At 37.9% G+C, this 22,992-nt stretch overlaps 1 protein-coding gene across 6 annotated transcripts in view; it reads left to right on the top strand.

Annotated features, from left to right (window-relative positions):
- The window catches only part of Gucy1a2 (guanylate cyclase 1 soluble subunit alpha 2), a 389,111-nt gene that overhangs the window by 363,256 nt on the left and 2,863 nt on the right, over positions 1-22,992 (top strand). For all 6 annotated transcript variants that reach the window (NM_023956.1, XM_039082127.2, XM_063266107.1 and 3 more), the window contains 1 exon segment: positions 2,150-2,304. In NM_023956.1, the coding sequence (NP_076446.1) occupies positions 2,150-2,304 (155 nt within the window).

Consider the following 22,992-nt stretch of genomic DNA (forward strand, 5'->3'; position numbering starts at 1 on the left):
ATACCCTCAGGAAAGATATGAAAGTAAAGAAAGAAAATGATACTCGGGGGCAATCTGGAGTGACAGAAAGACACTGAAATCCCCTTCAATGGTGACTGTCTGGAGATTTTTTACAAAGCTGCAAAGTATTATCTCCCTATATCCTGAGCTAAATTTTGAGGATGCTCGTAATTGTGTCAAAGCATGGAGAGGAAGCACAAAACAAGGACCTGGTCTCCAGTAAAGAAGAAAAGCTAACTCCATAATATAGGGCATTCATTTGGGAAATGATGTAGACAGACAGATAAAGACAATATTTATTTTGCATCTATGTAAACAGACAAATAAACATAATATTTATTTTGCATTTATTTATTTATTTATTTATTTACTTGGAAAGAATGCCATAATGTGTTTCAAAGTTGGAGGATAATTTTCAAGACTTGGTTTTCTCCTACCTAGTAACAAAATTAATCTAAGGCATTCTATCTGAAAGACAGTACTTTCCTCAGTATCCTGACTGCATATACATGAATAGGACCCTTCCTGAATAGTTTATTCCATTTACCTACTTTTTTCTTGAATGACAGCTACCCATCAATTTGATATATTTATGTGAAACTTCAAATCTGATGGGACAAATATTCTTTAACTCTTTAATATTTTTCTCTAAAGTATCTTGACATATCCTACTAATATTGGATTCTCAAATAGAGTTAAACATGTATTTTGCTTTCTTGGTTGTTGGCTTGTTTGTCTGGGGTTATTATTGGTGGTGAGGGTGTTGATAATGTGTTGTTGTCCATGGCGGTGTTTTGTTTTGTTTGTCTTTATGTGTGTGACATTATAGAAACTACAACAGGAACAGATTTATTTCATTTGTCTGTTTTATCATTAGTAGATACATGCAGAAATCTTCTGTTCTATAAAGGATTCTCTTTTTCTCCTTCTTCTTTTCTCGCTACCTTCTATTATGTCTCCTAACTTCAGTTGTTTGATTCCATACCATATTGCCTTTACTACACTTTCATTACTCTCTTCATATTTCACTGTGTAGCAGTTAAATTTTGAAGATTTCTTAGAATCTTGAAACACATCAGTATATATCAGATTCTTTGGCTTAATTTTATTCAAATCCTTTTCCCAATCAAGGATTGAATTATTGGTAATGTCATATAATTATATTAAAGAGTCAGGTGATTTATCCCACATTTGTGATTTATGAGATTCTCTTTTGCTTTAGGTATTATTCTGTATGTTGCTGTATATTCAGCAATAGAGAAAAATAGGTGTAAACCCTGATATAATAGTAAAACCCAACATTTAAAACAAATAGACCTAAACATTTAATTTACAAGTATAATTAATGACATGGGATAGAACACTAGGCCTTTATATGAAAATAATTTGATGTAGAATGAAAAGACTAATATATTTTCACTTGTTAGATGTTATATAAAAAGGCAACAGGACTCTCTCTTAACAAATGTATTTATGCAACAGGTAACTATAAACCTTGGCCTAGATGGATGGCTTAGCAGTTAAGAGCGAATACTGCCGTGGTACCATGAGAGCAGAAATCATTTCCTTGCACTCAATCAGGCACTTCAAACTACCTATAGCTCCAGTTACAGGGACTCAACATATTGTCTGGCCTTTCTGGGTACCTACATTTACGTGAATGTACTCATCTGCACACACATATGAAGACATACAGACACAGATACATGCAGCCACAAATACATATAATTAAAAGTGAAATTATTTTTAAAGACTATTTGATCTTGTTCTTAGAATTGAACTACTATTTATTCTAAAATGTCCGTTTTCTTTGAATACTGTAAGAAGTCAGAAATTATACCCAGAATGAAGTCCCAAACTCCATTTTGGTTTCTGTGGTTCTTTCATGACAAGAGTGGAGAGATGACTCAATACTTAAAACTACCATTGCTTCAGAGGTCTGGTTCAATTTCCAGCACCCTGCCTCACAACTACCTTTAACTTAAGCTCCAAAAAGATCTGGTCTCTGAGAGATAGGCACATATGTGGTTCACATATATGCAGACAAAACAAACATGTACATAAAAATTAAAAGATAAAACTTAAAAAAGACAATTACATGTCAAACAGTAACGGTTATTTATTTTTAGTTTCTTTTTTCCTTTTTCAGATGCGGATAGGCATTCATTCAGGCTCTGTGCTAGCTGGTGTGGTCGGAGTGAGAATGCCACGATATTGTCTTTTTGGAAATAATGTCACTCTGGCAAGCAAATTTGAATCTGGAAGTCATCCTCGGCGCATCAACATCAGCCCAACTACTTACCAGTAAGTGTTTTCTGATTTGTCCCTTTTGTTACCTTCATTCACATGATATTATACTTTACCCTTTGTGAGTATCTCTCCTATTCCTTGATTCTGTCACTTTTCAAAAGGTTATGAGCAATTTTCAGTCTGAGAGCGATTGTAACAAAAACTGTTATTCACATTCCAAGAAAGTGGGTGATAAAATCAGAGGTGACTGAAAGTTATGTCAATTTTCATGTCTTTGACCCTTTGTGCTATAACTGCTGAACACACAGTTAATCAAATATTATAGGTCTTTAGTCTGCATTGTGCCCCCGCCAGCGGGGACCCAGTTATTTGTGGGGGACGAGGGGGACCCATACCTGTGGGAGAAAGGGCGAGAAAGAGGAGCGAGACCAAGCAGTGTCCTTGTCAAGGTCTGTTTATTGAGAGGAATGTACAGCATTTAAAGCTCTGAAGCAGGAATTGAAGCAAGAACTGAAACTTAGGGCGGGGGGGAGTACTGGGAAGTGCCCAAGGACATAAGATGAATCATTAAACTGCAAGATATTCTCCTTAGACAATGAGGTAACAGTCTACCCAGGACAAGTTCTTTGAAAAGATCAGGCCCCTCTCAGGAATCTGCTCAGGACAGGGCTCTAGCTTTGCATAGTTCAGACGTCCGGTCCCCGACATCTCCACCTTTCCTTAACTATCAGTGGGAGGAAGTTCTGTCTATATGGTGTGTATCCACAACCAGCACCTGGTCGGTGAATCCACATGTCTTAGTCTACACAGGTTGCCCCCACGTCTGGCACTCTCACTTAGGTTTCATTATTTCCGCCAGGGTGGAAGTAGTGGTCTGAGATAGATCAGACATGCCTCACAGAGTGCCCAGCTCGGCCATGGCGAGCCACTCTTGCAGTTAGGACTGCACCCCAATGGCTAGGAACAATCTTATGTTTTAACACACCGTTCTGGGCTATACGTGTGTGTTTTATGAGAGTGGGCGACCCAGATCATGGACCCGTGCTAATCCTGTCATAGGGTTACTTCACTGCAGTGAGGTGTGTGCCTCGTATGTGGCACCATAATATTCCCATCATTGATGCTTCCACCAGCTTTTGATCTTCCAGCCTGAGTTACAGGCTGTATTTAGGGTGGAGAAGTCGAAGCCAGCCATGGGCGACCCAAGGGGAGTATCACACTCCCCAGTTGTCTCAGCCTCCTCACAATGGAGGTGGTGGTAATGGACTGAGACCTGCTTGGTAGCTGAATCCACCTGGGCCTTGATAAAATCAGTTAACTTTCTAAGCACCCATGGACCAAAGCAGACAAGTAGCAGGAGTCCTATAAAGGGACCCAGGATACTGGGTAAAAGAGTGCTGAGCAGGGGAGAGGCAGAAAACCAATTTTTATACCAGGCTTCACTCTTTTCTCTTTCTCTTTGTCTCTTTTGTAAACCTTCTTTAACTTTTTGTAGGCTGTTTACTACTAATCCTGTCTTATCAGCATAAAAGCAACACTCCTCCTTGAGGGCCGCACAGAGCCCTCCCTGTGTGAGAAAGAGAAGATCTAATCCCCTTCTAGTTTGTGTTCTACAACCTCAGCCAAGGAAGCAACTGAATCTTTCAGATAGGTTATTCCTTGTTGAAGCTCACTGATGTCCCTGTCTATGGCAGCACTGAGCTGATTATAACTCTGTTGGGAGGTGATCAGGGAGGCAACCCCAGTTCCTGTCTCTACAGCTGACAGGCCTAGGAGTACTGCAAGAGTCACTGCAGTGATGAGTTCTCTCTTTGTACTCGTGGAGGTGCCTCTTTCCCAGAATTGCAGGAACTCAAGATTGGGCCAGGGAACTTGTGCAGTGATGGTGGCATTGGCAGACACCACATCTCTGGCACCATTAAACATCACCCAGGTATAGCCCCCAGTCTTTGAATCATAAAGGCTGATCCATGTTCTCAAATGAGTACCGGATCAGGGCCATATCATTGGGATGTTAATGGGTCCTTCCATAGGACTGGTGCATTATCATAAGAATTATGGGGGTGCCACAGGCGGTCTGCTGCAGTTTTTCCATCCTTGTCCATGACAAGGTAGTTAAGGACAAAGAATGCATGATTTATAAATTCTTGTGATTACCGGGGAGGGGGAATAATAATTTACGGATCATATTTTTAAGGGTTTGGTGAGCTCTTTCAACTATTCCCTGTCCCTGAGGATTATAAGGAATGCCTGTGACATGTTTAATTCCGAGTTGGGAACAAAAGTCTTTAAAATTAGAACTAGTATATCCAGGTTCAATATCTATTTTTAACAATCTTAGGTTGAGGTAAAACTGTGAGGCAAGCCAGAACAGGACTTATAACATGTCTGGTGGCCTCCCTGTCTGTAGGGATGCATAAATAAAGCCACTAAGGGTATCAATGGTGACATGAATATATTTTAATTTACCAAATGAGGGAAGATGGGTGACATCCATTTGCCAGAGCTCTACAGGATCCAGTCCACGGGAGTTGACCCCTAGGTGGGGGTCAGGCAGTAGGGTCATTCAGCCTTTGTAATTACGGATTATTTGGCAAGCCTGTTCACAGGTGATCTTATATTTATTCCTAAGGGTTTGTGCATTAAGGTGATGTAAGTCATGTGCTTTTTGGGCAAGTGTAAGGGTTATAGAGAAGGCACTCTGGGCCAAGGCCACGTGCCAGGTGAGGCAATCAATGGCATCATTACCATCGGCCAAGGGGCCTGGCAATCCAGTATGTGCTCGGATGTGTCCCACAAAGAAGGGGCAAGAACACCTCTGAATATAGTTTTGTAAGGTGGCAAACAGTGGGGCAGCATTGGTGGTAGGCTGAATATAGGGCACTATTTCACTGGTTAAAGGGTGCATTGGGGGGTTGGGGATTTAGCTCAGTGGTAGAGCACTTGACTAGGAAGCACAAGGCCCTGGGTTCGGTCCCCAGCTCCTGAAAAAAAAAAATGTGCATCCCGAAGTGCACGAAATACTGAGAGGATAACTTGAAGCTCTACCAGCTGAGCGGAATCTAAAGGGGTAGAGAACTGTTGTATTTGCCCATCAATGGAAAATGTGGCTTGTCCATTAGAGGAGCCGTCTGTAAAGACAAGGTGGACTCCCGACATAGGGTGATCAAGTGTTACCTTTGGAAAGACCACTGGGACTGTAATTTTGTGAAAAAACTGTATCAACTTATGTGAGGGGTAATGATTATCTATCTTACCCTGAAAGGCAAGGCAGCTAATTGTCCATTCGTCTACACATTGACTGAGCCAAGAGACCTGAGAGGGGCTACAGGGTAAGATTAAAGCATCAGGGTCCCTTCCAAAGAGCTTATGGGACTATTCTTTTGATGACGTATGATTTGTGCCACCAGCAAGAGATAGGTAGGAAGGACCCTAGTTGAGGAGGCAGGTAAATGTACCCAGTAAAGAGGATGTTGCTGCCAAAAAACTGCTGTTGGGGAAAAGAGGGTAGGAAGGACATCATTGGAAAATGTTGAGAATACCAGTGAAAAATCACAAGGAGGAGCTTCCTGTTTCTCAAGATTAACTTTATGGTCCGGTAGTTCCTGGAAGAAGCTTCCTGCTTCTCAAGATTGTTCTCTAAGATTTTAATCTAACTTTATGGTCAGCTAGTTCCTGGCAGAGAGTTGTCGAACCGGCTGATGTAAATTACCCATTCTATAGTCCTAGAAGTAGCTTCCTGGAACATACAATTCCAGGGCCTAACCAGTGTTTTTTTTGTTTGTTTGTTTGTTTTGTTTTCTTTTTTGTTTTTTGTTTTTTTTTCTACTCAGAACCTTTCTCTAGTGGGTGAGGCAACCTTAAAATTTCTACCTTTCATTCCCCACTTCTTCTAGTGGCTAGTTCTAAGCATAGAACTAAATTAAAACATGATATTGCTGACATAACATCAAAATCTGAACAGCACTCACTCTTTCTCTAATGAAGATAACTAGCTTATTTAACACACATGGACCTATAACCAGAAACAGAAGCAAAATTAAGAAGGGTCCTAGAAGGGAAGATATCAGACTAGTCATCCAAGGAGATCTACAAAGCCAGCTCTGGAACCATCCCTGATGGTCTCTGTCTCTTTGTCTTCTGTCTAACCTTTTTTTAAGATTACTCATGGAGTCTTTAATTACTCCTGTATGGTCTACATAGAAGCAGCATTCTTCTTTTAGTGTAGTACACAGACCTCCTTCTTTAAGGAATATCAGGTCTAATCTTATTTTATTCTGAAGGACTATCTCTCAGAGGGGGGTTAGGGATTCTTGGAGGTCAGCTAAAAAGTCTTTTTTACTCATTCTATATCTAAGTCAATGGCAGTCCTGAATTCTCCATAATACTTGTGTTGCAGGGCAACAGCAGATGTCCTTGCAGCTGCCCTTGCAGCACCTAGGATTTGACTACGATAGCCCTAAGTAATTCTCAACTCTCTTTTGTGTATTACTAATTCTTTAGCATCAGGATTCCAATCTGGACACTATCTGAACCTATACACCAAGGTCATGACTGTCTTTTAGAACTTCTAAACTTATACAGGTTGTGATCCCTGAGGCACAGTTCTAAGAAGTGTTAAGAGTACTAACATATGCAATGTTACATCATTTGCAATAGAAATCAAGCCTATCCCCACACCTTTCCCAATGGAACCCAGGGCAAACATGAAATTTTTGCTTCTAAAGCACACTCCTCAAGTGAGCATTATAGATTTCCTGTAACACCTACATCTCAAGTGGGTTGGTGAGAAAACAAGAAGAAAGTCCATAAAATAGAGGTCCACCGAAGAGGGCCAAAGCACTCAGTCACACAGAAAGACAATCAAAAGATTAACAGACAAAAAAAAAAAAAAAAGTGCACACAGAAACAAAAAAACAAGTGGCTGCTGCAAGATTGTCACAAAAAATTGAACTGATTCAGATGGGAGTTTCCATGACCTCACCAAAGACTGATGAAGGGGAATGGGTTCCACATCACTCCTCCTTCCCAACCAGAATCTTCCCATTGTCAAAGTCACAAGTAATACAAAACAAAGACCTAAGACACACATACAATGACCACTCTGGAAATACAGATGGCCGGGAGGGCAGGTCTTTTCTCCAATCCAGGAGATTCACCGAATCCTCACTGGCACCCAGACGGGAATCTCCCAGGCATCTCTGGGGTCCCTTCTCACCTCCTGGGACGTCTCCCAGGGCAGTGCAATCAGTGAGCCCCTGGCACATCTACCACTCACTTTCATGTCTCTCCTGAGACACGAGCCTACCTCTCAGCCCGAGATGGGAGCAACTGTAAAACTAGAACTCCCGAACTCGCGAGCAAATACAGACCCAGAGTAGCAAATACAGACTCAGAGTTTAGCCGGCACAAAACACAAAGACACAAGTTTCTGACACAAAGAAAAAAAAATTAACGAGATCCTTTTTCTTAACTCTTACTCCCCTTTCCCTGAGAAAAGCCTTAAGGTCTTTGATAAAAACCGCTTCCTTAGATACTTTTTGCCCATTCTCAATTAGACAGAAAACTCTTACCTGCTACGTCTTTCTCTCATGAGCGGTTAGATCGTGCAGCCATGAACACCAGATCGGCGCAGCTACTTTCACTTTATCTGCTTCGGTTTCTGGACAAATACCTGGGGTCCCCAACTTGTTTTTCTGTCCGGTGAGGGTCCGTACCTCGAGCCTCATGCTGTGTGCCCCTTGTCCCCACCAGTCAGGACCCAGTTATTTGTGGGGGCCGAGGGGGGCCCATACCTGCAGGAGCATGGGTGAGAAAGAGGAGCGAGACCAAGCAGTGTCCTTGTCAAGGTCTGTTTATTGAGAGGAATGTACAGCATTTAAAGCTCTGAAGCAGGAATTGAAGCAGGAACTGAAGCTTTGGGCGGAGGGTGGGGTGTGGGGGAGTACTGGGAAGTGTCCAAGGACATAAGGTGAATCATTAAACTGCAAGATATTCTCCTTAGACAATGAGGTAACAGTCTACCAGGGACAAGTTCTTTGAAAAGGTTAAGCCCTTCTCAGGAATCTGCTCAGGGCAGGGCTTTAGCTTTGCTTAGTTCGGACATCTGGTCCCCGACAGCACTGCACTGTAAAGTTTAATGTTTTTAAGACGTTTCTCATTGTCTGCAAAAATGGGAAGAAAATGAAATCATAGCCCATTTATTCTCATCATTGAATTAGGAATTTAAGTAAAAACACTGGAACAGAATATACATTATAAAATCTGAACCCTATTCATCTTAAGATCATTTTTGACAATGCTATGCAAAATTTACCCCCTTAACCCATCCTTATTTTGTGCTTAGTAGATGCCACCTTCCATAGAAGACATTAAATTCTATGTAGGCAGAGACTATCTTTGGTTCAGCTTATCATTATATATCCAGAATTTTGATAAAAATGTTAAAACAAATTAAGTATTCTTCCAATATTCATTGAGGAAATGGATAAATGTTTGATAGCATAGTCCACTTCAGAATAAGTAAGAATGGCCAGGTTGAAAATCTCTCACCTTGTCTCAGGCTTTGGCTTTATTCTAGCCATTGGCGCATAAGCTTTTTAATTGGGGCCATGTTTCAAGTAACTTAAATATATTGTGGAAATTTTTAAGTAGAAATGAGTGACCACTGAAATTTTTGTGTTGATATGACTATTTAAAAATCAGAAAATTGAAAAATAAAAATTGGTTATAATAGTAAATAACATTAGGTTCCATATCTTAATAAAAAAAATTTAGTTTTTTAAATGAAATGGCACATACTTCTAGACTCCCAGAAATGGATGATAATGGGTATTGAAATTTAAATGTAAATCAAAAGAGACTAGGGATTTAAGGCATATTTTTAAAAAAAAATTTTTTAAATTTAAAATTTTTTCCTATTATAATTTCTGGTATCTGACATTACTTAACATGAACAAAGTAGATATTAGAAATGTATTTAGCAGAAATCAATAATTTTATCATTAAATATACATATATACATACATATGTATATATATTTATATTTATAATAAAACATCTAGAGCATAAGGTAAGGAAAATTTACTGAATTGTTTTCATGTAGATTTATATCTACTCAGAAACTTCATTTACAAAAGTACTGCATTGAAAAACACTGTCCAGAATTGAATGTTTAACTACATTGACATTTTATGGATATTCTAACAAGGGAAATGAATTTGATAATTTGGCCACATTAGCCACGATGGACCCATAACAGAGCTAGAAATCAGTTGATTCTTTTAAGATTTTATTTCATTTTCGTCTTTGTGCTAGCAAGAGCAATGTACTGATAATGGAAGTGTCCAAGAATCCTCCTGTTTTGACCGTTTCAGCTCTGAGATTGAATGTGTGTGCTACACTATTTTATCCAAGGTTGCTGCTGCTGCTGCTGCTGCTGCTGCTGCTACTACTACTACTACTACTACTACTACTACTACTACTACTACTACTATTACTATTACTACTATGACTACCACCACCATTATTACTTTTTCCTCCTCTCTTCCTCCTTCTCCTGCTCCTGGTCCTCTTCCTCCTTCTCCTCCTTCTCTTTTTCATCATGCTGGGATCCACACTTGGCTCCTTGTACTTATGTGACAAACACTGTCTGCTGATCCATTTTCTTGTCCCCCATAAAATTAAAAGGTTTACATATTCGTAATTTGGTTCAAAGGGTCAGATAGCAAAGTAAGTTTTTAATACTAAACAGCTCTGTAAGCAATTCAAATAAAATGCTTCTGAGAATCTAAGGCAGAACACCAGTACAGAAGAACAATTAAGATTGAGGGGAAATTTCCTCAATTGGGGTGCTTTACAGTGAGTCTTGGATAATATATTTTGTAGTTTCCTGAAGCATGTTCTGGATATATGAACAAGTTTATTTTCCTGGAATTTCTTTTATATAACTTTATGACCATTTTCAACATGTTCAACAACTACTAATAGAGTAAATAAAAAAAATGATCAAAAACAAAATATGAAGCTGGCTTTATTGTATGTTCATTTATGAACATTGATAATTCACAAAATCAAATGATTTTTAATAAAACGAGGACAAAACTATTCCAGGGTAAGATTAAGTGCAAAGTTAATATAAGTATGAGTGACAGTACATCCAGCAGCATCTGTTATATATTAGACTAAACATGACCAGCAGATTGAACCAGGACATGACAGTAGAGGGGCCATTAGTTAGTGTGAGTGAGGAGGACAAAGAGAGAGGAGCAAGAGAAAGAGAAAAGGGAGTGGGACAAGAAAGAATCTGTCCAAGAGAGAGAGAAAGAACAGACCAAGAGAGAAAGACAAGAGAGGGGAAGCCAAGAGGAGAGACCAGGAGAGAGCCTAGGTAGCACATAACTGAAGTACCAGGGTTATATAGGAATGAGAAGCTGGGGACCGGAAGGCCATAAACTGGAACATTTAGAATAGGGCATGCAATGAGAAAAGCAAAGGGCCACAGGTAAGCCTGGAGCAATACACTTTGATATGCTAATAGGTACCACAGTTACCCATTTGTCCCGAGTTTCTGTTTTCTCCCATCACAATAATGTATTTGTCTCATTTTATTTGTTTATTTTGTTTTTTACAAAATATTGAAAGAGAAAAGAAAAACAGCAATCAGTGCAAAGATAGTTGAATCTCAATACTTTATTATTTTATTAAAATATAAAAACTGGGGGTTGGGGATTTAGCTCAGCGGTAGAGCGCTTGCCTAGCAAGCGCAAGGCCCTGGGTTCGATCCCCAGCTCCGGAAAAAAAAAGAAAAAAGAAAAAAAAATAAAATAAAATATAAAAACTAATTCATTCATTTGATTAGTAGTTCTTTATTTATAAGGAGAAACTGAGCAAAAAAATATAGTAGATCCCTCTATACTATCTTATCAATACCTATGTAAATCAAAGATCAAAATTAAATATATACTCAAAGTTATATTTTTCATATATGGAGAGATTGAACATTTATTTTTATATTAAATAACCTAGAAAATTTTGTATCAGAAATGCTCAAAATGATTTTTTTTAACTTAGAAACAAAAATATCAAGTGATGTTGCACAAGAAGTGAGGAGGGATTACTAGAATGACTTGATCAGGAGAAGGTTCTGCATTGTTCCAGTCTTGAGGTCCTAAACTGGGATTATGCTATTGGGAATAAAAGGTGGACAGGTATACTGACAGGGCTATGTTATATGTTCAAATCTATGATTGCTCTGAGAAACTATATTTATTTACTTAATCCAGAGTAATGTGTTAGAAGTTATTTTCATTTTTAAAGTTCTTACTTTAAAAATTTTAACATGACATCAAATATCTGCATCCTTTCATATTTCTCTCATTTTTCTAATTTGTGCAAACTATCTCTTAGAATAAATGACAAAATTTTATATAATTCTATATAGGATTATGTGTATTATGTCATATTAAGTAGATATTGCAAAAAGTAGTCTACTATGATTCATATTATGTGAATGTATATTTTAATATCTGATAAAATATAGCATTTTGAGAAATCATCTTTAATCTCAGAAAATTGCTATTAGTCTAAATTTAACCTTTCCTATTGATAACTATGAAGGGTTATAATTATGTACTATACAATGCATTGTGCACTATCAAAGTCCATTTGATTTAACTCAATATTTATGGTTAAACTTAAGATACTAATGGATTGTCACCCATTATAAAGGGGAGCCATTATGAGATAAGTTTTCATAGTATTGGATAAAGTTATTTTTTACAGACCTCAGGACTCTTCACATCTGCAGATAAAATGCCAATTTGTTTGATCATATTTCTTTATTTAGCACCCTTTAAGTAGTATGTACACACTCCAGCTTCAATAATGTTAGAACCACAAATAACCTCTGAAAGAGATAAACATGAAACCTCCACTGTTTTCAATTGAAAGTAATGAGTGGCTTAATGAACACAATTAGTTGACTTGCTACTTTCTCACCTGTGTGAGTACTAGAAAGCTGTAGAATGTACCAGAGAGGAGGTATTCAGAGCTTATGAAGTCATTTTCTCATATCATATTCTAGCTTTTCTTTCTCTAAAATTATTATTTCTGAGAAACACCACATTAGAAAAATGTATAAGGGACATTTAAAAAAATAGTAAATGAACAAATAGGTTTAGCTCTTTAAGTGGGCTAAGGCCTTTGGAATTTTTCACCTCCACATATTTACTCAGGATGACTTAGTTCCTTTGAGTTCATGGTATTTGTGTGTGTGTGTGTGTGTGTGTGTGTGTGTGTGTGTGTGTGTGTGTGTGTGTGTATTTAAATCTGTGGCCTGTTTTGGGTTGATTTAGGACTGTGGAAAATAACAGACTTCTTTAGGTCAATTCTGACCCAGAAATTGAAACTAACAATGTGGGAGAGGGGCTGTTTTAAATGCTAAAAATTTATGTTTTCTTTTATTTATCCATTCCTTTGCCCTTTATCCAGATAGGCTAGTATAATGATAGACTTGTTTAAAGACATATATTTGATTAGAAAATGAAAAAAAATAAAAAAATCATTTCATTTACAAAGGTTAATTAGCTATCTTGTTCAGTTTTTTATTTTAATGTCTGTTGGTGTGCAAAACTTTTAAATGGGTGTTTTATATTTTAAACCTTTTTCAATTTAAAGCATATAAAGATAATGAACTGTTAAAGTTGAAATGGCAGTATGAAAAGAAGTCAATAGGTTATCCACCCTTATCCACATCCCACAGTCTAAGATGAGAGACATTAGTGTTGCCATGAACGTGTGGAAGTATGGCCAGTTTCATGCTTGCTATACCAAGATGCAGACTAGACTCTGGATTAAAGCCTTGTTACCTCATGACTTAACTGCAACAGAAGTGAATGAGATACAGGATACAGAAATTCCTCAGACTTCCTTCTTTATAGTTTTCAGTAAACACCTAAGAAGGACTTCTTGTTTTAAATTACCCATTACCATGAGATTTAGAACCACAAATTGACAACATTAAAACATTTCCACCAAGCAATTAACCACACTCGTAACTGTTTTTAAATAATTAAAACTTTTCTTCTTATGCTTTATTCCATATTGAGCTAGATTTTTTTTTTTTTGTCTGTCCAGGAATGTTGTTTCCAGGAAATGAATCCATTTTATTTCAAGGGATTTCAGGTTGTCTAGCTAACTTAGTTTCTTTGAGCTTATCCTCAAATTGCATAGAGTCCTGTAATAGTAAAGCAAAAATTGCCAAGTACAGTTTCTTTTCCTCTACACAGGTAGAATAAAGGAAAATCTTGGAGTCTTCAGAACTTAGAAAAACTTAAGATGCCCTCTCCCTGTTATTTTTTTTTAAACTGTCATTATTCCACAACACTCCTAAAATATAATGATACAGACCACGAGCCTAGATTAAGTTTGGGGTTTTTTGCCAGTTAAAATCCAAAGGCAGAGAAAATATCTAAGGGTAATTGGGCAGAGAAACCTTAAACACCACAGATCCAATCAGCAATTGAAGAAAGGCCTCTACTGGGAGTAGGGAACCGCACTGGTGCAGCAGTCACACAGAGAAGAAGACATTCCTTTGCGAAGTAGAGAGCAGCCTGAAAAGTAAAATAAATCCAGTCTCTTCTTGAGGGCTTGTCGATGCCTGCACTCACATGGCACTGAGAATCAGGCAAAAGCCTGCGGGATTAAGGAACCCCCACACACACACAGGTTATTTGTGTTAAGCAAGAAAAGTAAGCGACTCCTGTAGCTTTATTCACTGAATATATACCCCAAATTGACCAGGTAGAAAAATTCTGGGAAGCACAGACTTTGGTAACAATAGACCGACTACATGCCCTGAATTAACTATGGAGAAATCCAGGAAGACCAGCCTATATCTCAAAAACAAAAGACTGGGAAGACAAAAGATGGGAATGAATTGACCATCACCCAGGTGTGTCAGTACTGGGCCGGACTGCTCCTTTGTTAGGAACAAAAGGCTTCCACATGCATCAGCGGGGCTCAGCAGGGGTCAAACACTGCAAGAGACTCAGAAGGGTCTGACAAGGGGGGTGAAACATAGCAGGGGACCCAGGAGGCTCTGACAAGGGCTGAGAATTTTAAACTCTTGGAACAATTTTTCTTTCCTAATTTAGAGTTGGTCAGTTTGAAGAAAGATGGGATAGTTGATTTACCCAGAACTGTTGTGTTTCACATCCTGAATAGATCTTGAACTTGTTAAGTCAGCCCAATCAGCAATAAGCCTGCAATTGGTAGGGGAAAAATGTATAAAACCTTTATTTTAAGCTGCATGGCTTTTATCACAAGTTAGGAGAGTGAAGAAGAAGCTGCTTGTCTTGGAAATTTGTCACCTGGGCCAGGCTCCTCTCCCTATCTATCTGCCCACCAGGAATATGTTTATTACTTAATCTCTGAATAGTGCTGAACGTCATGATGACTTAAAATGTATTCCACAGAGTAAACACATACAGGTAAATAATGAGAACAAAAGTTTACATGATGAAACAGCAGAGCGAACACCTGGGATTGTCCATATCCTTTCCTCAAGTATAATTTTCTACTGGAAAAGCAGAAAGGAGAGGTAAAATTATCCGATGTTGCCAAAACTACAAATCCTGTTTGGCATTAGGCATTTGGAATTTGTCTTGTGAATATGTTTGGATTTGCTCACACATACATTTCTTATGGTACTATGTTAATATAAAGGTTAAATTGCTATTTCTTCAAGTAGGGAACATATGGTCTGGCAGAAGCTGCTGTTGTAGGATTCTATTGGGCTATCTTCTCTCATGAGGATATTTTGGGAGCTGGCTCAACCTATCTTAGCCATAAGGTTCTTCAGCTGTGGCAGGCTAGGTGTCACTAGTAGTGCCCCACTAAGTTCTTGAGAGGGAGGTATGTATGAGCTTAGCAATGCTGCTGGAATTTCAGTGGTTACAAAGAATAGGATCACACCCATAGGCCACTTTCAGTGTTCTTACTGAAAGTTATCAGGAGAGGCTTAAGAGCATAGCAGTGTGAACATAGAAACCACTTCCAAAGTTTTGCCTTTATATCATTTTTAACTGGCTGTAACTTTTTGTTAGTGGGGCTCACAGTTTAGGACTGATTCAGTAATGTCAACACCACACTGTTGTTAGTTCTTAACATATCAAAGTCCTCTTTTGGAATTTGCTCCTATCTAAGCTGCCCTGGTTCACAGAACACTTTAGTAGAAAGAAACTTGCAAAAATACTTGTGTGTGTGTGTGTGTGTGTGTGTGTTTGTGTGCGCGCGCGCGCGCACGTGCGCGCGCTTTGACATGAAAAGAAAGCAACCAAACAAAACTAGCAAGAAATGACCACTGCATAAACAAACTCATAACACAAGCCACACATACCCACACACAAAATAAAACCTATAAAAATAATATAATATACTGGCCAAAGACCAGTATGATACCCCAAACAAGGCAATATGAAACAAATAGACTACAAAAATACCATTGAGTTCATTTTGTTTTGGCTATCTATCTACGGCTGGGCATCTTAATATTGTCAGTTCTTGGCTGACAGAGGCACACATATTTCTCAGTTTGCAACTAACATGGTCAGCCAAGGCTACACAAACAAATGCAAGGAAAAAAGGAAAGAAAAGAAATGGGCAATATATAGACAAAAATTTCATAAAAGGATAATTAATATGATTAATATTCTCATAGGTTTAAGATAGTAAAAATACAGCATAAATAAGAATGAAATAATCATCTAAGAATAATCCCCTAGAAAATAAAATATGTGGAATTTTCCAGTATATAGTGATGCAAGCAATCTTCCAGAAAATAATTTAATTGTAAAGGAAGAAAAACAAATTGGAAAATCAATTTACCTAGTTTAACACCTGATTAATCAGAACCCCACAAAAACAAAACAGAGAATAAAGATTAAATAATGAAAGAACAAACAAAAGTGTATCTTGCACTTAACTTTCACTAGTGGCCACTGTAGTGCAACTATTCCTAGAGACACATGGTTGTTTCTTTCCATAATATAGAAACAGAAATGAAGATGAGAGAGTCTAGGGGAAAGCTCAAACCTCCTGGGTTAATAAACAGAGTAACATCCAATTTTGAAAAGTTAAATAGTGAAGGAAAATACTTTCTCTAAAAGAATTTAAAATCTAATTGAATGGATCAAGTAGAAAGTAGAATGAAGCAGATATATTTCACTTCATGAGTATCACGATCCAAACCTTCTTTCTAGTCCTCAACTATGCCAATTTTATTCTTCTACTGCCTCCTGCTTTGGCATCAAATCCATTGCTTTATGACCAAGCATGGTAATGCTGCCTGGTAAACCAATCACTTGAAAGAAGAGGTACAGGATGAAAATTCAAGCCCACCCTCCACTGCCTAGTAAGATTCTATCTCACAAAACCCAGTAATATGACATACGCCTTAATGACTGACGTTGTTTGTCATGTATAGGGCTCCTTGGACATTCCTTAACATCCATGTTCCCTAAAAACCTTTAGTGAGATGGAAGAAAATTGATAATTACTTTTAAAGGCATTTAGGAATGTCACTATCTTCCAGCTTTATATGATGCACAGATTTTTCTAGTTGTTGAAATAAACTTAAAAATGATTTTTCTAGTTTTATGTGAACATTTCAAAAGAAATGTATATCCATGTAACCATTGACCTCCATTAGAATTTATAACTAGATTCATGCTTTGTCAATTGGATAAACCCAACCAATGAGATAACCGTAATGCAGAAAGACATTCTTTTTTTTTTTTTGAAGTTGATGTTCATTTTTTACTATAATCTTAAATAATTACAAAAGACCTCTGTGTGGTTTTCCTAAACAAAACTCTACACATCCATCTTTCTTCCTTCCTTCTTCCTGCCTTCCTTCTTCCTTCCTTCTTCCTTCTTCCTTCCTTCCTTCTTCCTGCCTTCCTTCTTCCTGCCTTCTTCCTTCCTTCCTTCTTCCTTCTTCCTTCCTTCTTCCTTCTTTTTTTTTTTAAGGTTTATTTATTTAGGAAAAATCAAATAGTTATAATGAGAAAATGACAATTTTGATTCTAAATTAATTTGCATATTCAAGATTCCCGCGATTGGAGACCAAAGAAGAAAGTTAGATTAAAGATTAGCGTATTGGTTCTAGACTACTGAAAAACTAAATCATAGACGACATTTGATAGTTATGTAAACCTAAGTTTATGTATGTGTCATCTTTAAAAGTTTGACATACAGTATATGTTAATGGTTAATCTTAGATATTTTAATATATGTCAATTATTTAGGATATATTACAGTTAAGAATCATGACACCAGTTGCATTCTTTCTTTATAATAATCTTGCCTGTGGTTACCCTTGCCATCTGATACATAAGATAACTTTTTTTTTTAATTTAGAGAATACTTTATTAGTTTTTGTAATCAAACCCACGTATATAAGAACTTACATATTTAATACAGTGTGTTACCCCTGTACAAATGGAAAAAACTTAAGTTCAACATTTCTAGACCAATATGGCTGTTAATTTCTGTACAGTGCCAACTCAACACAGTAAACGGGGATACTTTTTTCCAAAGTTGACAGCACAGCTAAAGTTTCAAAAAATTCAAATTATATATCTCTATATATATATTTATATTTATATAAAAAGACCAATAATAGCAGTGTGTTATGCATCAACAGCAGCAACAGCTTTTCCAGGTTCTGCAGTCATCTGAACAAAACTGTAGAGAAATCCAGCATACTCCTTTAAAAAAAAAAAGGAAAAAAACAAAACCGGAGAAAACAGCACAGTTCTGTTACTCTTGTGGTACCTGGCACCATTTTTTTTTTTTAAATTAGCTGCAGAAAGACATTCTTAACAAAAACATCAAAGTTCCTTCTAATGCCCTATAAGTTGACTTCTATTTCATGATATAATCAGAGGTAACCAGATATTGGTTCATAAAAATCAGTTATAACCGCTTGATGACTGGTGTCCTGATGACCTCAATAGTCTGAAAACCGAATGATTCTAAGTTTAAAGTCTAGAGAATGGAAGTTACTTAGTTTTATTTACTCCATGATCTCAAAGCATTATGAGATGTGTACATAGCAAGTAGTCACAGTATCTTCCTTAATTAGCAAGTAAATATATATATATATATATATATATATATATATATATATATATATATATATAGTTGGGGGAAAATTCATACTAGAATGAAGATCAAGTGCTTACCTCTGCCCTATGAACATTCAACCTGTAAGTTAAGTATGCTACCTCCAATTTGGAAAAGGTAGGGTTCTTTTTTTTTTTTTAGCATAAAAAGCATTTATTACCAGGAACAAAAAGAACAGCACAAATAACTGTGGAAGGATCAGATTAACAATGTGGTAAGCGGGACTGGGGATTTAGCTCAGTGATAGAGCTTACCTAGGAAGCGCAAGGCCCTGGGTTTGGTCCCCAGCTCCGAAAAAAAAAGTGGTAAGCAAGGAAGATAAATTTGGAGTGGCAAATATTTCAATCTTAAGTAGTCTAAGGAGAAGAGGAAGGGGGTATGGGGGGGGCAGAGAAATATAGCCTTTGGCAGTGAAATAAATATTAATCTGCTCCAGCGGTACTGAAGAGATCAACCATTTCACTTGGAGTGCCACTGATACTGCTCAGATGCTAAAAACCCACAAGGAATCAACAGGCTGTATTCCATGAGTTCTGAAGTTTGCCGTGCCACTGGCCTAGGTAATCAGATCTTTGATTTCAGTTCCTCTAACACACAAAAGGTAGGGTTCTTAAGATTCCTCAATATGAGTCTATCTCTTTTTTAAAAATTAATACCCTGAATCTTGTATTAAAATGTAAATTTCTTTTAGACTATGTACTTAAGTATAAGCTTGAAACCCTGCTCCAAATGAGGATATACAATAGAGCACAAAACTTGGGAAAATTAAGGAAGAAAGTGTGAAAGCAAGATCTGAGGGAGGCAGAGACCAGCTTTATTTCTTCAATACTAAGGGTGTCATGTACTGATCCAAAACAGCAACAAATTTCAAAAATCTTCTTAAAAAAAATTCAAGCAAGGGAAAACACCTAACATCATCTGGGACCCTGGTGCATAGGGGCTCCCAGAGGAGGTGGCAAAGGCCCTCCTGGTTGCTGCCCTCACAAAGAACTCAAAAGCAACCCCCCATGAACAAACCCTTAGCCAGACTAACCAGAGGACACAGGGAGTGTGTACAAATTAACAAAATCAGAAATGAAAAGGGAGACATAACTACAGAATCAGAGGAAATTCAAAAAATCATCAGATCCTACTACAGAAGCCTATATTCAACAAAACTTGAAAATCTGCAGGAAATGGACAAGTTCCTAGACAGATACCAGGTACCAAAGTTAAATCAAGAACACATAAACCATTTAAACAACCCCACAACTCCTAAAAACAATATAAGCAATCATTAAAGGTCTCCCAACCACAAAGAACCCAGGTCCAGACGGGTGCAGTGCTTCACAGACGATCTCATACCAATACTACCCAAACTATTCCACAAAATTGAAACAGATGGAGCACTATTGAATTCCTTCTGTGAAGCCACAATTATTCTTATACCTAAACCACAAAAAAACCCAACAAAGAAAGAGAACTTCAGACTCTTATGAATATTGAAGCAAAAATACTCAATAAAATTCTGACAAACAGAATTCAAGAGCACATCAAGACAATCATTCATCATGATCAAGTAGGCTTCATCCCAGGCATGCAAGGATGGTTTAATATACGGAAAACCATCAACGTGATCCATTATATAAACAAACTGAAAGAACAAAACCCCATGATTATTTCATTAGATGCTGAGAAAGCATTTGACAAAATTCAACACCCCTTGAAGATAAAAGTCCTAGAAAGAACAGGAATTCAAGGCCCATACCTAAACATAGTAAAAGCCATATACAGCAAACCAGTCGCTATCATTAAACTAAATGGAGATAAACTTGAAGCAACCCCATTAAAATCAGGGATTAGACAAGGCTGCCCACTCTCTCCCTATTTATTCAATATGGTTCTTGAATTTCTAGCCAGAGCAATCAGACAACAAAAGGAGATGAAAGGAATACAGATCGGAAAAGAACAAGTCAAAATATCACTATTTGCAGATGATATGATAGTATATTTAAGTGATCCCAAAAGTTCCACCAGAGAACTACTAAAGCTGATAAACAACTTCAGCAAAGTGGCTGGGTATAAAATTAATTCACATAAATCAGTAGTCTTCCTCTACACAAAAGCGAAACAAGCTGAGAAAGTAAGTAGGGAAATGAGACCCTTCATAATAGTACCAAATAACAGAAAATACCTCTGTGCGACTTTAACCAAGCAAGTAAAAGATCTGTACAATAAGAACTTCAAGCCTCTGAAAAAAGAAATTGAAGAAGACCTCTGAAGATAGAAGGATCCCCCATGCTCATGGATTGGCAGGATTAATATAGTAAAAATGGCCATTTTACCAAAAGCGATCTACAGAGTCAATGCAATCCTCATCATAGGGAGACAAACAACCCTATTAAAAAATGGGCTTCACCTGGGTCCTGCTAAGACTGAACCCCCAGTGAACTAGACTATGCGGGGAGGGTGGCAATGGGGGGAGGTTTGGGAGGGGAACACCCACAAGGAAGGGGAGGGGGGAGGGTGATGTCTGTCCGGAAACCGGGAAAGGGAATAACACTTGAAATGTATATAAGAAATACTCAAGATAATAAAAAAAATAAAAAAAAAAATAAAAAATTAAAAAAAAATGGGCTTCAGAGCTAAACAAAGAATTCACAGCTGAGGAATGCCGAATGGCTTCTAAAGAAATGTTCAACATCTTTAGTCATAAGGGAAATGCAAGTCAAAACAACCCTGAGATTTCACCTCACACCAGTGAGAAAGACTAAGATCAAAAACTCAGGTGACAGCAAATGCTGGTGAAGATGTGGAGAAACAGGAACACTTCTCCATTGTTGGTGGGATTGCAGACTGGTACAACTATTCTGGAAATCAATCTGGAGGTTCCTCAGAAAATTGGACATTGAACTACCTGAGGACCCAGCTATACCTCTCTTGGGCATATACCCAAAAGATGCCCCAACATATAACAAAGACACATGCTCCACTGTGTTCATAGCAGCCTTTTTTATAATATCCAGAAGTTGGAAAGAACCCAGATGCACTTCAACAGAGGAATGGATACAGAAAATGTGGTACATCTACACAATGGAATATTACTCAACTATCAAAAACAATGACTTTATGAAATTCATAGGCAAATGGATGGAACTGGAAAATATCTTCCTGAGTGAGGTAACTCAATCACAGAAAAACACACTTGGTATGCACTCATTGGTAAGTGGCTATTATCCCAAATGCTTGAATTGCCCTAGATGCACAGAACACATGAAACTCAAGAGGGATGACCAAAATGCAAACGCTTCACTCATTCTTTAAAAGGGGAACCAAAATACCCTTGGCAGGGAATAGGGAGGCAATCTTTAGAACAGAGGCAGAAGGAACACCCATTCAGAGCCTGCCCCAAATGTGGCCCATACATATACAGCCACCCAATTAGATAAGATGGATGAAGCAAAGAAGTCCAGGCCTACAGGAACCGCATGTAGATCTCTTCTGAGAGACACAGCCAGAATACAGGAAATACATAGGCAAATGCCAGCAGCAAAGCACTGAACTGATAACAGGACCCTCGTTGAAGGAATCAGAGAAAGAACTGAAAAGCTTGAAGGGGCTCGAGACCCCATATGAACAACAATGCCAAGCAACTAGAGCTTCCAGGGACTAAGCCACTACCCAAAGACTATACATGGACTGACCCTGGGCTCCAACCTCATAGGTAGCAATGAATAGCCTAGTAAGAGCACCAGTGGAAGGGGAAGCCCTTGGTCCTGCCAAGACTGAAACCCCAGTGAACATGATTGTTGGGGGGAGGGCGGTAATGGGGGGAAGATGGGGAGGGGAACACCCAGATAGAAGCGGAGGGGGAGGGGTTAGGTGGATGTTGACCTGGAAACCGGGAAAAGGAATAACAATTGACATGTAAATAAGAGGTACTCAAGTTAATAAAGGAAAAACATTTTAAAAAAATTCAAGCAAAATCTCCTGATAGGCGAAGCAGTGATATACATGTATATCAGAATGTGTTCGGTTTCCAAATACTTATTACCAGTGTTTGTAAAAATTTCCCTTTGTCCATCAATCTGCTGAGATTTGTTTAGATTTATGTAGAATATATGTTACCTGATCTATCAATCCTGATGTACTGCTGAAGAAATGGATTTTTAGGAAGTGTATCCCAGATGTTTAGACATGTGCCTATTACTCTAGGGTGAATCAGAAGTTTTTGCATTACCTGTTTAAATTCCTAATTCCTATACACACATTTGGTCAATTATTTATTACCATGAGGGATAATATAGCCAGGCACACTGAGTGAAACATTATTGATGACCTCTTCCACAGATACCCTTAGTATGTCATCCAGAATGTTGTGCTGGGAGTCATTGAAAGACTACAAATTCCTGGCTCTCAAGGGAGATTGAATCAGGTTAACCTTATGTGCCAAGGCTTTCATTATTAAAATTTAAAACTCTGATCAGTTACTGATACCAAATTGTTTACTTGGACAAGAATAAAATCTCCCCAAAGCTGCTATCTCTCTGATTACTAGCATAGTACATGCTTAAA

Source organism: Rattus norvegicus, chromosome 8 (assembly GCF_036323735.1).
Source record: "Rattus norvegicus strain BN/NHsdMcwi chromosome 8, GRCr8, whole genome shotgun sequence".
In the NCBI taxonomy this organism is placed as follows: domain Eukaryota; kingdom Metazoa; phylum Chordata; class Mammalia; order Rodentia; family Muridae; genus Rattus; species Rattus norvegicus.